The sequence below is a fragment of the Gadus macrocephalus genome, chromosome 18 (assembly GCF_031168955.1).
Source record: "Gadus macrocephalus chromosome 18, ASM3116895v1".
NCBI classification, from domain to species: Eukaryota; Metazoa; Chordata; class Actinopteri; order Gadiformes; family Gadidae; genus Gadus; species Gadus macrocephalus.
Genome location: NC_082399.1, coordinates 8,344,195 through 8,364,162, shown reverse-complemented (window position 1 = coordinate 8,364,162; position 19,968 = coordinate 8,344,195). Strand labels below are relative to the sequence as shown.

The window sequence follows — 19,968 nt, the reverse complement described above, 5'->3', positions numbered from 1 at the left end:
AATAAAGTTGTTCTTACTGCAGCCATTGAAAAGCTTTTAGTGACTTATGATTCAAAAATAGCCTTGGAGCGATGACAGCGACGCTGTGGACGTTTTACACATTTGGCTGGAGGATCCTGTTTACCAGATTACGGTCGTCTCAGAGTGCCCATTAACCTGAGGTAGCAACGCGGCGCTAACGATCCCACTGTGAGGCGTTTAGGATATAACGCGCTGAGTACAGCCGGAGAAGACGCGCTGCGAGAGACACGGGCGTGGGAGGATGTTTCGATTTGGACAGAATGGAACAAGGTGACTTCAAAAGATAAGACATAAAAAAAGGAGGATGGGTTGAGAGAAACATGGGGAGTATAGAGGGTGCTTAACTCCCAAGCGAAAGGCTCTGGGATTGAACACCAATGTCCACGATGTATCTGTTAGGAAACTAATGCCCAACTAATGCCCTGCCCACTCTTTAATGAGGAGTGTTACAAACTGTACGTGTAAGCTCAAAACTAATTTCATTATCGTTTTGATGAATGACTAAATGGCAAGTTAGAAAGATGCAACATAACTAAAATGGCAGCCGGAAGTATGGGTTGAGGATGTGGTGCACGGGTAATCCATCCAGTGTAAAGCCAGATTGGAACTGGTACCAATACAAAAAGAAGATACGTGTGCGTGGGAAAGGAAGCCCTCGAGAGACTGTGGCAACCTCCCGGTAGAATGGCCTTTGGACAGGAGAGGATATTAATGGCCTAGACCTAGGCTGAGGTGGCAATGACAACCTCAGCATTGTCGCTCCACTCCTGCAGTCAGAGTTAGTGTCGAAGCAGTGTTTTTTTTGTGTGATTCATCCAAACCAAACCGGGGTCTATAACATTTCTACCAGCTTCCACAGTTAAAAAAAAAACGCTGAACGAAGCAAAGCCTGCTGCCCGAGGTCCCAAGACATCCGTTGCCGAGTGCTTAACTCTCATCACAGGGGGAAATAAAAAACTATTTAATTAATTTACACCCAGGGCAGCCATAGGCTAGGAGATAAAGCGGGAGACAGCGTCGGGGTCTGGAATGCGACTTGCGGGACAGCTGGCAGATGTTTCGGGAGTTTGGAGGCCGTTCTGATCCCGAGACGTGATGCAATGACAGGAGGATCACTTGCTGCGATCCGAACATGGAAACCCTTTCGGTCTGTATGCGATCAGCTGCCTGCGAGGGGGAGGAGTATTTGAGAAAGGAAGGGGGAAAAAAGACCGGCATAACCTTTGAACCACACATCTCTTCCCCAGCTGCAAGGCCCATTTTAGAGGCACTGCAATGGCAACACATGCATGTAGTGGAACCATTTTATATGTAGCCTGGGAGCCCCCCAAGCAGATGTAGCCGGCCAAGACACGAACGACGCGCTCGGCCAAATCCCTCACACAGGTGCAATGTACTTTTAGCCGTGCAGTCATTGTGCGTCTCGTTTGGGTTTTCGTTTGGGTTTTCCTTCGGCACCACGGCCCCGAGACTGCATTACTTTGTCTGGCCGACAGAGTGGGTCACATCTCCCTCTTGGCTGTGCATGTAAAACTATATACCCCCCTTCCCCATCACACACACACACACACACACACCAATCCCTCTCTTTATATGGCTGTTTAAAGCTGTTGGCAGACGTTCAGCTGGCATCGCCTGGTCCGTGATTAATGGCCCGAGTGTGGGACAGTGAAGTGCTAAACTGTCCTCATGTTAATCAGCCAATTAATGCTGAGCAGAGCAGCATTACCTCTGCCCTGCTGATAATCAGTCCCTTCGGCTGCCACGGCCGAGCCAAGCCAGGCCTGCAGGGCAGAGGCAGCCCGGGCCCCCGCACTGACCCACAAAGAGGTAAGAGGGGACAGCGTAGTCGGAGAAGACAAAACTGGAGCTGAAATGCTGGGTTCACCTAAAAGCGGAGGGTTTTAGTGCGGGTGGTCTCATTGAACAAAACATAAGTGGCTGCATACTATTTTTCCGTCTATGGATTTTCAGGACATTCTACAGAGATGAACGTCGTCTATTTCACTGCGACGCTCGTGACGGTGTGCTGAGCTGCTCCGGTGGAAGCAGTGTCTCGTAGGTGATTATCTGTCATAAACAATCACGACTCTCATCCGTTTTTGCAGCGTCGTCGGGCAGGAAGCGCCGCCTCCCGACTGTGAAAGGAGTTTTGGGTTACACGGTGGAACTCGCCACACCGTGCTCATCGAATGATGATTATGACTGCAAATCTCCGGCACGGCCCTGGGAAGGAGGTCAGTTGGCAACGGTTGCATCTGGTCTTGTTTATTTTGCATGATATTAATAATATTCCTGTCAGAATATGAATTCTTCCCTTGAACCCTTTGTAACTTTTTACATTAAAGGCTTTGAGACATTCGAAAAAGAAAAACAATTACCGGCGACTACAGGGAAGTGGTGAGGTGCCGTCTGCCGCACAACTAAATGAAACATTATGAACCACCCACCAACTAAGGCCGACCTAACCAGAAAACTAAACACACAGCTCCCTGGCCGACATGCTCATTTTCACCCATCTGTAAACACCTTCGATTGAGCTAATACGAAAAATCCCTTTGTTCTGGTCGGCCGGCTATGTCTTTCCTCCGATTAAGTTAACATTCTGACTAAGCCAAGGGCATTTTACTGTCGTTTCCCGGGCCGGTCTCCATGTAGCACCACGTTGGAAGGGAGGGTGGGTGGGTGTGATGTGAGCAGCCAAGGCCTGGCTGTGCCGGTCCATGCCGTGTGTGGTCAAGACACTTGTTTAAAAAGCAAAATATAAACAGCCTCTTTCCGCTGTCATTGGGCATTTGGAAAGTGACCCCGGTTGGTGTGAGTGACATGGCATGCCTTTGGAAAAGGCCTCTCAACGGTCGAAGCCGCTGCGGTTGAAAAGGAGTCCTGTGCATGACTGCGTGTGTATGTTGGAGAGAATGCGAGTGTTTAGATTATTCTTCCCCAGCTGTGTCTAACCGCAGGCCCCGACTGTGCTCCGTCTGTGTGTGAGTGTGTGTGTATAGAGATGGCGGGGGTACAGACAGACAGACAGTCTGCATCTCCAGTATAGCCGGCCATTAAAACGCGGCACAGCGGTGGAATATACGCCAGGGCCCTCCTTACGGGCTGACAGCAGTTATCAGCACCTCTGGTGGGGCTTGTGTCCAGGCCCTAGGCTCTGGTGACCCGTGGCTAAATCCACTCCGTCGGTCTGGACAGACTCATCCATCATTTCATCAGGTCCTTCAAAGCATGATCAAGGCGAACAAGGGAGGGGGAGGGACCGAAACCCTGCAGATACCCCGATTCTCACACCTTTGTCCTCTACACTGTTTAGTCTCTGAAGGCATTCAAGCAGCCGACATCAGAAACACTTTACATAGCGAGTTCCCAACGCCGCCGGGTCGGGCAGTGTGAAGATAGACTTAATGCATTGTCTGTGTGGTGAAACAGACCAACAGCATGGAGCACACAAGTCTCCCCCTCCTTTTCTGTACATGTTGTGCTCAACTTCTACATGCATTCCATAATAAACTTTCACTTCTCTGTTTTCGCTGCAGTTATGCAGAAGAAACACCCAGAAGAATGTTCTTCAGTCTTATTCGTGGACGGTCTCTGGCGCGCCGTTGGACCGTGGACGTGCCGGGACACGGGTCACGGGGCCCGCGTCTATCATCCTCCTGAGAGCGGAGCGCTTTCGCTGCAGTGGAGGCCCGACCCGCTGTGTGTACATTCCTCAATCAGGCTATCCTTTCTTCTACCGGCCCGCCTTCTGTGTGCCTGCATGTCGTGCAAAAGTAAACATCTGATAGCGGTTAAGGCAGGAGGGTCGTGCGGCTCTCCAAGAGGAGGCAGCCTTTGGGATAAAGCTGGTGGGGGGAGGGGGGGGCATGACTCAACTACAAGTAAACAAAGAAAATGTTGGGCGACGTTTTCGTGAAGATCTGTTAAAAGGTTGATTTCATGATATTTTTGTTCAAATTTAGGTTGAACCATTTTTGTGTTTAAATGAAACTTCAAAGGATTCAATTGGTTCATCAGGGAGAGGGTGAGGGGTAGGGCTCGAAATGTGGGAGGAACTGAAGAATGTTCGAACAGCATTATAATTTGATACTAGCAAAAATATTGTTTTTCAGCCACATAAGGACAAAAAGAAAACTCAAATTGTTGGCCCACTTGCTTATTGTATTAGTTGCACCATAGTGTGTGCACATGGGGTACCAAGTTTGCCAAACACAAAAAAAGGACCAAAGCAGAGAGCATAGAAAAGTGATTAAAATTGTGTCCGGGGGGTTTGACCCTTCCTTGCTTGCTTCGCTGGGAGGGAGGACAGAACACAGTCCCTGTCAGCGTCTGTCCTCCTCCATGCTTACCCCAGCCGAACACAACCCTCCTCCCTCCCATCCTCCACACCTCCCGCCCTCCCCTGTCCCCTCAAGCATGAAGGCAGACGGTTAGCACCTCGTCGGGTCTCAGAAGTGACTTGTCAGCCCTCTGTCCCCCTGAGCAGGCGGGGGCTGAAATGCTTTCTGTCAGGACATGGCATGACACAGCTTCCAGTGCGCTTGGGCATGAGATAACCCTGTCAGTCTGGAGAAGTTACTGACCATTTTCATTTTACTTTTTGTTTATTTAAATCAATGTTGGCTATTGGAAAATATACGATTCAGGAGCTTCACAACAGACTTCAATGGGCACTCAATGGGCACTAAGAGCCTTAATGATCAATTAAAGGGACTCTCACCGTTGTTGCATTTTTACACTTTTTTTGGATAAGGTTAAATTGGTATTAATAAGGTAATAACTCTAATATGCAAGACAGACCCACCAGGAGTAAAAACAAACAATTATTTTACTCTCATAATATTTAGTGAAAACTTCAACCAATAAAATTCTTCGGACCGAAGGACCTTATTGGCCGACAGACCTGTCTGTTTGCTGCATGGATATATAAGGTTTTCCGTCTGCTTCTTGTGGCCAACGGTCTGGATGTCTTCCTGGAGCTCCAGAGTAGCGGGACAACGTCGCGTCTGAGTCCGAAATGGGTCCCGTAATCGGACTGAGTGGTGCGGTTGGGTGCCAACGGTCTGGAGGTCTTCCTGGAGCTCCAGAGTAGCGGGACAACGTCGCGTCTGAGTCCGAAATGGGTCCCGTAATCGGACTGAGTGGTGCGGTTAGGTGCCAACGGTCTGGAGGTCTTCCTGGAGCTCCAGATTAGCGGGACAACGTCGCGTCTGAGTCCGAAATGGGTCCCGTAATCGGACTGAGTGGTGCGGTTGGGTGCCAACGGTCTGGAGGTCTTCCTGGAGCTCCAGAGTAGCGGGACAACTTCGCGTCTGAGTCCGAAACGGGTCCCCTGTTCGGAATGAGTGGTGCGGTTGGTTGCCAACGGTCTGGAGGTCCTGAGAATCATCCAGGGGAGTGGGACCACTTGGCTTCTGAGGCCGAATCGGGTCCCCTTGTCGGACTGAATGGTGCAGTTGGTGGCCAACAGTCTGGAGGTCTTCCTGAGGCTCCAGAGGAGGGTAACTCTGTGAGTCCGAGTCCGAGATGTGTCCCCTAATCGGACTGAATGGTGCAGTTTCAGTACGCCGTGGACCACTTTGGTCTGCCATCGTCAGTCGCTACGGTCGCTACTCACTACCGTCTGCCGTGGAATCAAAACAAACCCTCTAGTTGAGGACGCGCCTTGATGACGCGGGCCCGAATGCGCCACAAGAAGCAGACGGAAAACCTTATATATCCATGCAGCAAACAGACAGGTCTGTCGGCCAATAAGGTCCTTCGGTCCGAAGAATTTTATTGGTTGAAGTTTTCACTAAATATTATGAGTGTAAAATAATTGTTTGTTTTTACTCCTGGTGGGTCTGTCTTGCATATTAGAGTGTTATTACCAATTTAACCTTATCCAAAAAAAGTGTAAAAATGCAACAAAGGTGAGAGTCCCTTTAATATATATGGATGGATGGTGGAGATAAAGTCATAAATGTTGTAGCTTGTGTTACATGGTATAAAGAAAAATGAGCCTAGCCAATGAGGAAAGCGTGTTGAATAGAGTTCCAGATATTCTTTAAAAGCAAATTGCAGGTATACCTAAGGAAAGAAACAGATCCCGTGTAAACACTGAATTTACATAGCTGGTCCTACATGGAATACCAAAGGAGGCCTTTCTAAATTGAGAACACGCATTATCACTGCACGCTCATGGAACAAAAGTTGGCTACAAATGACAGGGTTGAACATGACCAGTAAAAAGTGATGGTTACTGCCTTTTTTTCTTGAATGAATGAGTAATCTGGAACCCAACAAGGCTTTAGGTTCTTGGTTTTATCTGCGTGTGATCAGGGACGTTGCATTTGATGGGTGTAGGTAGTAAGACAATGAATGGAGAACCGTTTGCAACGGAGTAGGACAGATTGATGCCACGGCAGCTCTTTCATCACCCGCCAAAATAAAAGATCAGAGTCATGGAGAAAAAAAAACAGAAAAAAGCTGTGTATGTTAAGCCCCTGTCTTCGTCAATATGTACAAATACCAAGGGCCTCATAACTGACGTAAAAACCCACACGTAAAAAGCCACACCTCATAAGTGATTTTTTTCCTGGTTGACAGAATGTGACGAGGTATCAAAGAACAAGCTTGCAGGTGAGCCATTGAATTAGAAATATTTTTTGTAGAAGGCAAACACATAGGCAAATATACACTTACATTTCATGTAGACTTCAACTTATATGATTCATAATTCAACAGGGGTCTGGTTCTAGTCATTTGACACGTGTACACATTCTCTACGGCCTGTCATGTGAACAGTAATTAGTGGCAAACACAAAACGGCAAGTGACGGATTGTCTGCATCTAACACAGCTGGGGCGACAAAAGACTATAACTTCAACCACTGGAGTGACTTAAAGGAAGGCTTGAGGATGACAGCCACAACCACACCCAAACTAACAGGTAGGTGTGTTTGTAGGTGTGTGTGTGTGAGATTGATGGTTACGCAAGAGAACCAAATATAGTTAGCCAGTCAAAAACTCAGTGAGAGCGACCGTAGGTGTTCATAATGAACAACAATAAGCATTTCTGGTAGACGGGGAAGTATACTTTGTAAAATAGGGGGGTTCAAAATCTACAAGGCAAAATCTATTTCCCCCAAGAATAAACCGTGAAAGGAACATAATAAAAATGTTCACAATTGCAGACATGTGGCACAAATAAATGTGACACAATGTATATTTGGAGGCGATGAAATGAAGGATGTGTCATTTCAACAACAGTTATTGACATTCCAAATAATAGATGCAATTAGGAACAGGGGCTGATATTAATGTTGCCAGGTGCAAGGTAATGACAACCGTCTGAAGAGAGGGAAATCAAACCAGCCCTTTGTTGTACTATGAGGAATAATGGCCGAATTGGTTTGTGACAAAAAAAAAAAAGATTATTAACATACCGTACACTGAAAAACCATGCGAGGAAAAGTTTGGAGATTGGAGAAGTTCCAGTTTTAACAAAATGGTTGGAAAAAGATATACTATGGTGCTCTTGATACTATTAGAAAACCTATTAGGGTAATATATGGCTTGAAGCGTTTGCACACAAGGCAATGTGCCAAGGCTGATGTCAACAACAGCATAGATTGATTCTTCTCATTTACAGAGCTACGTTCCAAAAATAAATTACCATCTGCCCAACCAGGGTAAAAAAACAGGCCAGATAAACGGCTTTGTTTCAAACGAACCGAGCAGTGCTTGTACATCACACTAGTTAAACTATACCCACGAGAATATGTCAAAGAGAGTTTTAGGCGCCACAAGCAGCCGTCCGGACAGGCTTAGGGACAGGCTTTTCTCCATGCTGGAAGCCATCTTGTTTCCCCCAAGAGCAAAGCCGTTGCCCCCCAAAAGATTCTGGGCTGAAAATAAATTAGCATGCAATGTTAGCTTGCGGGCACTCCATAAACAGGGCTGCTTTTGTTAATTATCCACGCATCCCAGCATTAAATGGAGTGTTCTTGCTAGCCTTTGGCTGCGTTACCTTTCAATGGAGAGGGCAAGCTAGAGATTTGGGGTGGGAAAAAGAAATACATGGCCTACATAGAAACCCCTTTCTATTCTGAAACACCGTCATCGATCTTGCTAACTTGATAGTGTCCCACTAGTTTGGTCTTTCTGGCTTCTGAGAGTTAACAATGGTTTAGGGTTTTGTACCAACTCAATTGTTAAACTCTCTCACTCTGAAGTATCCGTGCATAATTGCAAGGGAAAGCCATTGCGATAATACGGCAAGCAATTATACCAGAGTCAATCAATGCATTACCAACCCTCAATTCATTCCATTCGAATAACAAATAAACAGAATAACTTGCTGTGGGAAATCAAACATTGTTTCACATTAATCATATTAATAAAAGCTCTATTATGGCCAGGTCATCCTTGCAAAAGACATCTGGAATCTCAATGTGTTCCAAGTGGATAAATAAATGATATGCCTATTTCTATCAAGGAAACTGCATGCTGGCATGTTTCCGCGATCCTATCTCAGCAGAAATGCTTTCCTCTGCCAACCATTGGCACATCCGTTTTGAGCCTTCAGTAAACGTAGGATTGAATTTTAAGGTTAGTTGGCTATTTATAATACTTTTGGGGAGCAGCATAGGCCTACTGAGAGCAGTTATTCATGTGAATATGCTTCTTCACAAATAGACACGTCATGCAGCACAATAACAAACAAGGACGATGGGAATCGTCGAACTACTGATCAGCGGATCTAATATTGATCTTCTTCTTGTGTTTTTCAGATATATACCACATCCTCCTAAAAACATCACGAGGCTTAACAGAAAATGATCATCCCGTTCCAGAGAATTGTACGCAAGCACCCGCCGTTGACAAACTGTTGTTGAGTGGAAGTCTGCTCCCCGCACCCCTTCTCCCGCTCAGGTCTCAGCAGTGTCTCTCACTCATCTCCCCTGGCTATGAAGCCTGTAATCACTGTGCTTTGTTGAGGCCTGGAGGCAGAGCTGAGGAGCTGAGGACCTGTGGGCAAGCAGATCCACCTGCCTGTCACTCACTCCCAGGCTTTTTTCTTCCCCCTTCGCCGACTGTTGTGGCGAGTGGTGCAGGCGCGTTTGCTGTAATCATGCGGCTGCGTTGAAGGCACGGTATGAAACCTTGCGTGTGAGATGCGGTTTTCGTTTGCAACGGCAGACACAGCAGAAATATAACGATGCATTGCGTAACGTGTAGTCGCCGTTGACTAATCTTTTCCATTTGTAGCCCTTAAAGCCATCAACTTTTAATTATTATTTGACATGCTTTCTTACCTAGCCAAACAACCAGACATGGCTTGTTTACTGGCAAAAGTGGAACCTTCTGTATCCAAGGGAAATACAGTGATAACAAAAAACACATTATATTATGTTTTTTATGTTATTATGTTTATTTTACAAGCAGAAGGAGCTTTATACATTTATTTTTCGGGCGATCATACAATAGCTGCAATACTGCTTGACCGTTTAAACTAGGAGAAAGCCATTCCCCGCGCAGCAGGAGTTCCAATGTGTACAGTTTGACACGTCACCCCGCAGTGCGACACAAAAGGATTTAAGGGTGATTAAATATTTAACAGGGCTGTCTGCTTAAATATTCATTTTAATCCAAATGGCAAATGAAAGACAACCATCAAGCCATCACACTAGACGAATACACAGATCTTTCCATCCATTCTCCTTGGAGAATAGACCGCATGGAGGAAAAAATGCACTCCATGGCAAAGGGTAATTTCTGCTCTATTGTTTTAAGAGAGGTGCTGGTAAACAACATCTGAGGAATAGCATCTGTTCCGACAGAAGGATCAAGAGTTTGTTAAATCTGTCTTTTGTTCACGGTTCTAATCAGTTTGTAAAAAAACTGATTAGAACTGCCGATCAAAATAATTGGCGGTTCTATAAAACAAAGAACTGATCAAAAAATAACAAAAGCATCCGAAGGAACAAACTGTGGCGAAGACAAACCACGTCTAAAGTGGTTGAGGCAGTAACATAATTATTTACCAAGTTGTTTTAAATTGGTGCATTTTCGTGGCAGAGGGTGCTTGTGTTTTAGTGAAGGCTAGACTCCAACATAAAAGTAAGTAAAAGTGTACCATTGGTGAATATCATTCAATGTTCAATATACAAACAATGAACGACAATGAAGTGTACGCTATTTATTATTTCTATCATTTAGGTAGCAGTTGTAGTGACTTTTATTTGCCATTCCAAAACATGGTGGTCTTCTCACGTTCTAGCACAGCTAAGAGGCCGACATGAACAAAGTGATGTCATGGACTCTTGGATATTAGCATATCATTTCAAATATAAAGGAAACCAATGTAACAAAACTCTTGAATACTGAATTGTAATTTGAATGTCAAGGTGCAGAACCTATTGCTGGATCCTTTAATTATTTGGGTCAGCCATACATTAACAGTTCAATCACTTGTTCAACACGGGTAAACTAAGGTCATTCATTATTCGGCTTGTATTCGTCGAGCTCGACCAAGCAGCTGCAAAACGGGATCTTTGCAAGAAGAAAGGAAAAGCATGCTATGTGGGGTATCCAAAACGACAAGAAGAGGAGTCAAATTCCTGAAAATTGTTCTGACAGCCTTGAAGGTTTGGGCTCTGGGTGTGCAGACAGTGGAGCCTGGGGGGGAATATCTCAGTAGGTGGCTAGCGCCTCTTTCCCTGTTAATGAAACACTACACCCTGCCTTGTGTGCGTTTAAAACAAACGTGGAGGTCTCCAAGTTTATGTTCATACACAGTCACTGCAGTCAAGGACGCTTGTAGTACAATATGAAGACTATTTGGTGTAATGGTGCATATATGTATCCCGAAGAAACTTTAGGTGTAATATTTTGGTCTTTGATCAAAGCCAAGGCACCCTGAGCAATTGGTGTCATTTTAGAAGAGACTCCAATACATTTGATCGGATAATGTTGAACCGATGAAGCCCACACATGTGTGAAATATGTAAAGGCGCAAGCTTTTATGTTCAATGTTTGACTGTCCCATCACATTACTATACATTTTACTGTAATTTCTAAGTATAGCTAGAAAATGTTAATGGTCCCCTTAAACATCATCGGTATTTCACATTCATACCAATAAAAGTACTTTATCTGATTTTTCTTGGTGCCCATTCCAACTGGCAGATCACCAATTTAAACATTCACACAATTGGAAGAAATTAATTAAGTGATTGACTCGTGTCACTGTGAATAAATCAATAGTTTGGATGAAATATTTTCAACAACCAACATTGAGAAGTCATTGGGATCTCGCAGCACGTCTAGATACTGGAGAATAGTGGAACTAAAGGGTGGTACCAACAACTATTAAAATGTGTATGTTTCTAATTTCTTTGGTTTTGCTGTTCCATTCTTCATTGAAGCCACACGTTGCATTGGATATCTTTCTCAAACTGAGCTTGCTTTACACGCAGGATCACGGATATGTGACATATTAAGAATTGAGTCATCTTAACTACAAAGTGATCGACATTATCAAGAAAACACTTTGTTTGCATTACTATGGAAAAACTCCATAGCATTTAACCCAAACTAAACAGAACCAGCTTAGTAGCCCAAAATATTGAATAAAAATGTGAAAGTCGTAATCATGATAAAATGTTGAGCCGTCGTGTCTTTCAAAAATAATTTCAACCCTTTTCTCCTTTCACGTCCTGTCAAACCCTTGTGCACTGCAAATAACTTGCAGAGGGACACAGAAGAAAGGCAAGAAAGTAAATAATGCATGCCTACACAGGACCAAAAGGGTGTACGCTCAGAGTGCTGTGGTGGATGGGATGGGGGGGCTTGCTTGCTTGTGTGTGCGTGCCAGCCTCAGACAGCTCTCGGCAGGAGATGGCAGACAAAAAGGAAGATTCGCCGCCGTGGACGTGAAAGCAGAAATGACACGAGACATTCGGGCAAACAAGCCGCCTTCTGTTTATCCAAACAAACACACACGTGTCGACGCGGTGTGACTTACACCGTGGTCCCTGTCAAAACAGTGTGGCGCTCTTGTTTTGACAGTCAAACGACCATATCGGGTCTCAGTCACACTGGTGGGGGGGCGGGAGCCTCGGGTTACCAGTGTTATAGGTTGCAGCTTGAAACTCTCTTCAGATACAATTATCCAATTAGTGGAAATTGTGGCCCCAGACGGGAGGGTGATGACGGTTAGAACACCCTGGGAGATGGTGACGGCTGTGCGCCAAAGGGGCTTTTGGAGGACCGAATCACCTCCTGGACATTCCCAAATAATTCAACCTTCTAATTACCCGTTGGGTCCACAGAGGGACAAGACAGAGGAAAACACCCGATGATGTCCACTGTCCCACCACCTCCCCCGTGGTCATTGTTCCAAGAGGGATAGATTCTACCGAAGATAAGTCATTCCCACTTGCGGATGAAGCTTTTAATGAGGTATTTCTACAGTGTCCAGTCTACACCATGTAGATTTGTAACTCTTTACGGGTTATTTTTTTGAGTTTACTCCTGCTGGCTGAGTTGTGTTTGCTTTTAATAGCCAATTACACGCTCCCAGATTTCCGCCTCCTACATGATTGTTTGAAACAATGATGAAGAGCAAGAAAGTGAAACGAACATTCATCCAGATTTGAGCTTGTCTATCATCGGACTTTGGAAATATATGTAAAGTCAGATTTGAGAGACTACCTCAACTATAATGTACATCCAAGCAGGGAACCTGCACATGCAATCTGACTTTCATCAAAGCTCACAAAATAGTTTATAGGCCTAAAAAGGGTTTGATATGAACAATAAATGGCATGTGACGGAAACGAAGTACTCCAAATCACAGTCTATTCCGATGACCTCTTTACGTGACTCTGGGTACTTAATAGCTCTTGCAAATCCGGTAACCACTTTGCTGCATGTGTAGACACTGCCCTGCAGGACAAAGAACAGTCTTGGGGATTTGACAGCCCGACTAAAGGTCCTGTTGCTACTTCCCAAAGCGAGAGCATTTATCTCCCACCTAAACCTATTTGCCCTTCCCCTTGAGGTAATTTGACAGGTGTGTGGTCACATAACTACACACGCCTCTGTCCCTTTAGATTCTAAACACTGAAGTAAATGTTGCAGCATTTTACTCATCGTAAAAAGCCCTAATAAACGTCCTTGGGAGGACAACGGGAAGCTCCTACGACTTTTAATGCTGTTTTATGTTGTCATTTATGTTGTTCCAAAAAGTAGCCAAAAATATATTAGAAACTTTTTTCTGTCTAGATCTACACACAAGATGCCGTGTTCTTCCCATAATAAAATTCCAGTACAACGAAAAGCTATATGAAATGCAGTTCTACAGATAACTTGTACTGATGATTTCAAAGAGAAGTTTCACATGACGAGACATTATAGTAAATAAAAACTAGGAGGGAACCATACATTTTATATTTGACCATTTTATATTTCCCTCAAAAGTCGGCCACATTTGACTAGTTAGCCAAAGAAATCCTAGTCAATCGAAACTCAAAACAGAGGTCTGCAAAGATGAGATCTGTAAAACTGATAGACTGTTAGTAGAGAGGAACACCCCAAGCAATAGGAAGTGTTTTCCCGTCGGATCTTCCCGTTGCTTTGATTTGTTTGTACAGTTGTTTGATCAGTCCAATAGTAAAAAGCCCCTTTGCGATTCTGCGGTAATTCCCACCCACCCCCCAGATGAAAGAGTGGACACGGATGAAGGGGAGCGAGGGGGGGAAAAGCTGGAACCGGATCTATAAGCTGTTCTTCACCTCAACTTCCTAATTCACCTCAGCAGTGTCGAGATCAATGACATACAGGTGAGGGTGTGTCTCTGGGGAGGAGACAAAGGGAGTGACAGATGATCATAGTGTGTCGCCACGGCGGCAAGGACAACAGGTGATTATGTGTCACACACGTCCCCCGCCCGTTGGTGTTGTTGTTTTCGTCGTTGGTAAATACAAGAAGGGGATTGTTACATGCAGTTGCACCAGCAGTGCATAATGTTTCAAAACCTCAAGGCGGCATTTCAAAGTCGTAATATTATTTTATGGTCTCAGTTTGAATCAGTGCCTGTCTGGAGGAGGAGAGGAAACATGAAGTTATATTATATCTTAGCCCGGGGCTGCGGGAGGAAATACTGACTGACAGGGCTTCAGATTCTGGCCTGCCCACAAATAAAGACTCAAGCTAGGAGGGCTAGATGACAGCTCTCGAGGCTCTTCGAGTGTGAAGTCATCGGGGGTTGTTAAGTTCTGGGCGAGCAGGTGACCAGGTATTATTACCTCATGGCCAAAAAAGATATTTGCACACCTGTTCTCGTGCAAAGTGAAGGTACACAAGAGGCGAAACAGTATCACCCTTACGCTAACAAGACGAGACAATGCAAACCGCAGGAGATGAATTGATTATACACGATACAAACACGGCCCTTTGAAGAAGAAAATTAACGCTCCTCAAACATTTGCACATGCGTGTTCATAGATGCCCCCACTTAAAAGTGATACACGACGGGGGAAATTACTAACTTAGTGATTGTACGGCGGCGGCAAACAACAGGGATGCCTCCTGGGATAAATTGAATGTTTGGTTGACCTCGTCAAGAAGGGTTGTTTCAGTTGTGAGCGAGGCGGGCGGGGCCTGAAGCTAGGGCATGCTGCAGTGGTCTGCTTCTCCTCTGCACCTCGGGGAAGGAACCTGCAGTGTAATCAGGTCTCTCTGGGCAAATTACAGGCTGAGCATGCCACTGAGTGGAGTTCAATCCAGGGGCTGAGGGAGAGTTCACCCATTAAAACTAATATTCTTAAGTCACTGAGTGCATTCCTGTGCACAACGTCACCGCCGCGCAACAACGGCGGCGGCGGCCCTAATCATGACAGGCATTTAAAGTCTCCCGACGCCAAGACTCAAAAGGTTATAGTTAACAAAGAAAATGATTCCAGGCAGGGACGTAATAACAGCTTTACTGTCTCCTCTTGATGCATATTTGAGATGCTCGGTAAAGGAGGAATGCAAGGCAAAGGTCAAACAAAGGGCTTTGCTGGCTCCTGCATTATTGTCTAGGTCTATACAGTTACATAACTATGTGGGCGGGGCTACAGTCAAATAACATACAGTACCGGCCTTGTACAGAAGACACAATCCCATTTGGCATAAATAAATGCCACACATAAGAATGTGTATTTTTTGCCCTTTGCTCTAAGACTTTAATGTCCAATCTAAATGCATATATTGATGCATAGCATCAACTACATTTTTGTCATTGTTCAATAACCTGAAAGATGATTGACATTTAGATATTCATCAAATCTTTCAACTATTTTCAATGTCGAAAGGGGTAGCATGTACAGAAAGTCCACCACAATATCCAGTGTCATCCAACAAAAAGAAAAACCTTAAACTGTACGCATTATAGAATATTTGTGTAAAGTACAAACGTCCTTGTTGATAGGACAAATCCAAAAGTCTGAGGGATACGATGCATAAAACTATCCTTTTCAATTTATCTTTAAAGTCAAATAATAAGAATAAAGCCAAAAGTGTCTACAGGACATAGGAACTCATACATCCAACAAATATAATATAGAAAAAATTACCATGTAAGCTACTACTCTGTTTGAAAACATTAACCAAGAATTAAAACACTGCAATAAAACGTAAATAGATCTAATTGAATTAATACATTAGATTAGACAGCGGTTGTAGCAGATCTACGACGATAATAATTGTATTATTGACTGTTAATGCAATATTTGTCCTTTAAGACCTGTTTTATTTTTAACTGGAAATCTATTTGGTAAAGCATCCATTTTTTGGCAGAGCAATTCAAGCAATGTGTGCAACCTTGATAATGATATTATAGAACTCCATAACTTCTACCACGCACTCAAGGTAATGCATAACGGCTAATAACAGAGCATGTCATACCTCATTATGTCTGAGTAGGCCCTATTTGTTGCACTGATAAACACAATTTATCATGGAAGAAGTGACAGTAAGGGGCATCCATCCTTCAGCCCATTAAAGAATGGCACTTAGCATAGTGTTCGATAAATAATGGGATTCAACATTAAATAAATAATGCCTCGCTGGCTAAAAGATATTCAAAGCAATAATGGAGTGGCTGGAACAACACGAAAGAATTCTTTGCATTCCCAATCCAAGTTCCTATCTTGTGCGCAAATTTGACCAATCCTGCACAAGAGAATTATATAAAATGGACAATCCAAGTAACGGCATTAACTAATGACAAGATACAATTCAACTGGTGTGCAGATGAATGGGGAACCTTAAGGAGTCAGCATCAATGCAAGAATCGACATAAACGCACTGTGATGAGAGTTGGGGAGGTAACTGACCTGGTTGATGGAGTTGGCAGAACAGGAGGCTAGACCAGTTCCCAGACAAGCAAGGGCGAACATCCCCGGGTCAAAGGGTACAGGTGCCATTGCGAAGCCAGCTGCAGCTGTCACCACCACCAGGGCTGAAACCATGTAGCATGTGGATTAAAATGATGCATTGCATAAAAACGAAAACGTTTAACTCTATACGATCCTATCCGTGATTTGAAAACTACATTGTGCTATGATGTGGGATATGCAAGAAGTTTCATTCTTCAGTACACCACTGTGCATTACCCAAAGCAATGCAAATGTCATTGAGTATAATACTGTGGGCAATGATTGTCGAGAGCAGTGTTTCTCAACTGGTGGGTTGCAGACTTGTTCTGAATCGGCCACTGTAAAAAAAGAAATCTGTAACTAAAAATATATTTTTACATCAAAATTTCTTTTATGTTTAATAAAGGTCATGATGACATTGTGTATGTGTGTTTACTAGCCCTTTTTTGAGAAATAAATTTGCTTTGTTGCAATTTAGAAAACTGCCGTGACTTAGGCTACGTTTACATGATGAGGGTCTGAACAGAAGACGCAAAAGTGGCGTCGCGTCTTCACTTTTGATTCCACGTTTAGACAAGCGTTTTCGTGAGGAAATCAGCAAGCATACGGTGACGCAAAAGTGTGTGGATTTCGTTTGGGTATGCCTGTCAGGCGGATAAGTGGTGCTGTGATACACCATCACACAACACCACCATGTCTAAGCGCATGCGTAGAATCTTCCTTTTTCTCTTATCTGTGCCGCGAAAACCAAAACATAATTACAGATCCTTCTCTGTTCAGTAATACTATCTGTACATATCCTGTACATTTCGTGGAAAGACTCCTGTAAGTTTATTAAGAGTAGCCTATCTCAACTATAACCGCATTTCATATTAATTACATCGTTTGCTACGGTACCAACGTTATCTATGCTGGAATGTTCAATATCAATAACGTTGAGTTCATAAGGGCTAACGTTATCTTTTCTGAGTTAACAATAATTTTGGGCAGGTGTTTTTGAGCACAGTATACATTGCTAAACTATGGTAAAACGGTCGCACAACCGTCTCCTCTGTGCCAAATATCCCGCTGCTTCGGGTTATCCTTTGATAGGCGCGTTGAGAGGAGGAGCGGGCGAATCAGCTGTTTACAAGTGTACCCGCGCACCACAGGCATGAATGCGCGCTTGTCTCTGTGTGTCCGTGTTCGTGTGCGTATGTGAACGAGAATGTAAGGGAGAAAGAGTGCAATGAGGAGATGAATGAACGGAACGATGTTTATCTTTAAAAATCGCAACAAAAAAAAGAATTTGTCAATTTGTGGCGCTTGATGTTGATTCTGTGGCGCTGCGCCACACATTGGTCAATGTATGGGAAACACTGGATGCCTTACCCCTAGACCACTCCTCCATAAGGACATGTATCTGAATGCATGCACTTTGGATAAAAGCCTCTTCTGTATGACCATAGTATTTGAAGCACTGTACCTGTTAGTCTGCTCTTGGCTAGCCTGGCATAGACACCCGGTAGCTCGGATACGTCGACCTTGAGCTCCTTCCACTGTCGGTCCAGACGGGCCTCTCTGGCCTCATCTGTCTCCACGTGCAAATGTGGCGTCTCATCCGATGTCTCCCTCTCACTCCCCTTCTTCAGTAAGGTCCTTTCAGCCGAGGGCAGTGCATTAGATATTACCGGCAATACCACTTCCTCACTGGTGACATCATCTGGTTGAGGCATAATGTCTGCTGGGTGCGGGGGATAGATAGCCTGTACATGCTGCACCCGTTGGACCACACTGTCGTCCCTCTCATCCAAAACTGGGATGGCAGGCGTCTGTTTAGGGACGGCTCGCTGGTGGAGCTCGCTGCGGCCCTTTGTAACATACTGAAAAATGTAAAATAAACAAAGTTGGATCAAAATCATGATTGTCAATGTCAAGTTCTCGTATGAAGTCAGCCTCCAAAAACATGTTAGAAAATTATAAACGAAAACAGTCTCACTTCCTGTTTTAAATAGTAAGTTTGGTTTAAAACTATTAAGAGATGCAGACTAGAAATCCTTGCATAAAATGACATTTAAACAAATGTGGATGCACCTCTATCAACAACCTACCTGGCGTTTTAGGAAATGCAGCTGTTGGTACGTTATCCAATTCGATGGGTCTTTCCTATATAAATGAATAAGGCTGCGAGCAGTCTGGTAATTGATGGAAGCATTTCCTAATAACTTCTGGCTCACGCTTGCACCGACCAGACCTAGCAAATAGAGGACACTTTGTTATTGTCACCATGCAAGCTCTCGCTGCGACGTACATTCTACAACAACCATGACAATTAGATAACTTATTTCCCAATGCTGTGTCAGTGCTGTTGACTATCTTATATTAAAACCAAGCACTGTGCCAACAAGAACGTTCAAGGGTGTATGGGTTTGTTAAATACATTAAAAACGGGTTATCAACATTTTCAAATTAGTCCACATTTACATCGCGGATAGTGCCTATAAACGGTTTATAACGGAATCATAATAGCAGGGTCACATAAGGTCAACATCCGACCAGTTATGCCACCTTATAGACGAGAGCTAGTTATGTGTGCTATCGTGGCTAGCCTAGGTATTCGCTTCCAGGGTTACATTTAGCAAATGATCATGAGGATACCATTTCACATGCAACGCAGCAAGAACAATCCGCAAATATATTGTATTTATTCACCTGACAGTCTGGTACATGGTGTTTTAAACATGTTCTCAAAGCATAGAGCCGGTTCTCGTTACGTCCTTTTCACATGCAGCGCGCCGCCATTGTGACCTACTGAGGGAGAGAATCACTTCCGCTGTCAAGCCGTTGTGCAACGTGCGCATGCTCGCGCGCGGGCACATGTGTGTTGCATTTATAACCTGGACCCTGAACCCAACGTTACATTTTGTGAATATAATAAAGATCCGGATTTTCAATATTTTTATTATAAAAATGTATAGAAAAAATATGGATACATTCAAAATAGTTTAGTAGTGCGTGTGATTTGAGATTCACTGTAATAGATATCTTTGTGGAACTTAAATGTAAGTATCATACTGAACATAAACCCATAACCGTTCAGTTGTGCATGCTGTGTTGTTAGGATTTATACTGCAGCTTGTTAGAGGCAACTTGATTTATAGTTTGAGATATGACATCAAGTTTCTACCATGAAACTAGCGAGAGAGAGAGAGAGAGAGAGAGAGAGAGAGAGAGAGAGAGAGAGAGAGAGAGAGAGAGAGAGAGAGAGAGAGAGAGAGAGAGAGAGAGAGAGAGGGTGTGAAGGGGGGAAAGGGAAAGAATGGGAGGGAAGGGGAGAGAGAGTGAATGGGAGAGAATGGGGTAGAGTGAGGGAGATAGGAATGAGAGAGAGAGAGAGAGAGAGAGAGAGAGAGAGAGAGAGAGAGAGAGAGAGAGAGAGAGAGAGAGAGAGAGAGAGTGAGAGAGAGAGAGAGAGAGAGAGAGAGAGAGAGATAGATGGAGCGGGAGCAGCAGATGGGAATTACCCTGGAACTTCATTTTGTGGGGGCCCTGCC

General features: G+C 44.2%; 1 protein-coding gene across 1 annotated transcript in view; it reads right to left on the bottom strand.

Moving 5' to 3' along the window:
• LOC132446086 (protoheme IX farnesyltransferase, mitochondrial) overlaps positions 1–19,267 on the bottom strand; it is a 32,829-nt gene extending 13,562 nt beyond the window's left edge. Inside the window, exons 1-4 of the mRNA XM_060036191.1 lie at positions 19,127–19,267; positions 18,526–18,668; positions 17,901–18,297; positions 16,394–16,518 (exon numbers count right to left, since the gene is read on the bottom strand). Of these exons, the coding sequence (XP_059892174.1) occupies positions 16,394–16,518; positions 17,901–18,297; positions 18,526–18,668; positions 19,127–19,157 (696 nt within the window). The 5' untranslated portion in view covers positions 19,158–19,267. The remainder of the gene's footprint in view (positions 1–16,393; positions 16,519–17,900; positions 18,298–18,525; positions 18,669–19,126) is intronic.
• Between the last annotated feature and the right edge of the window lie 701 nt (positions 19,268–19,968).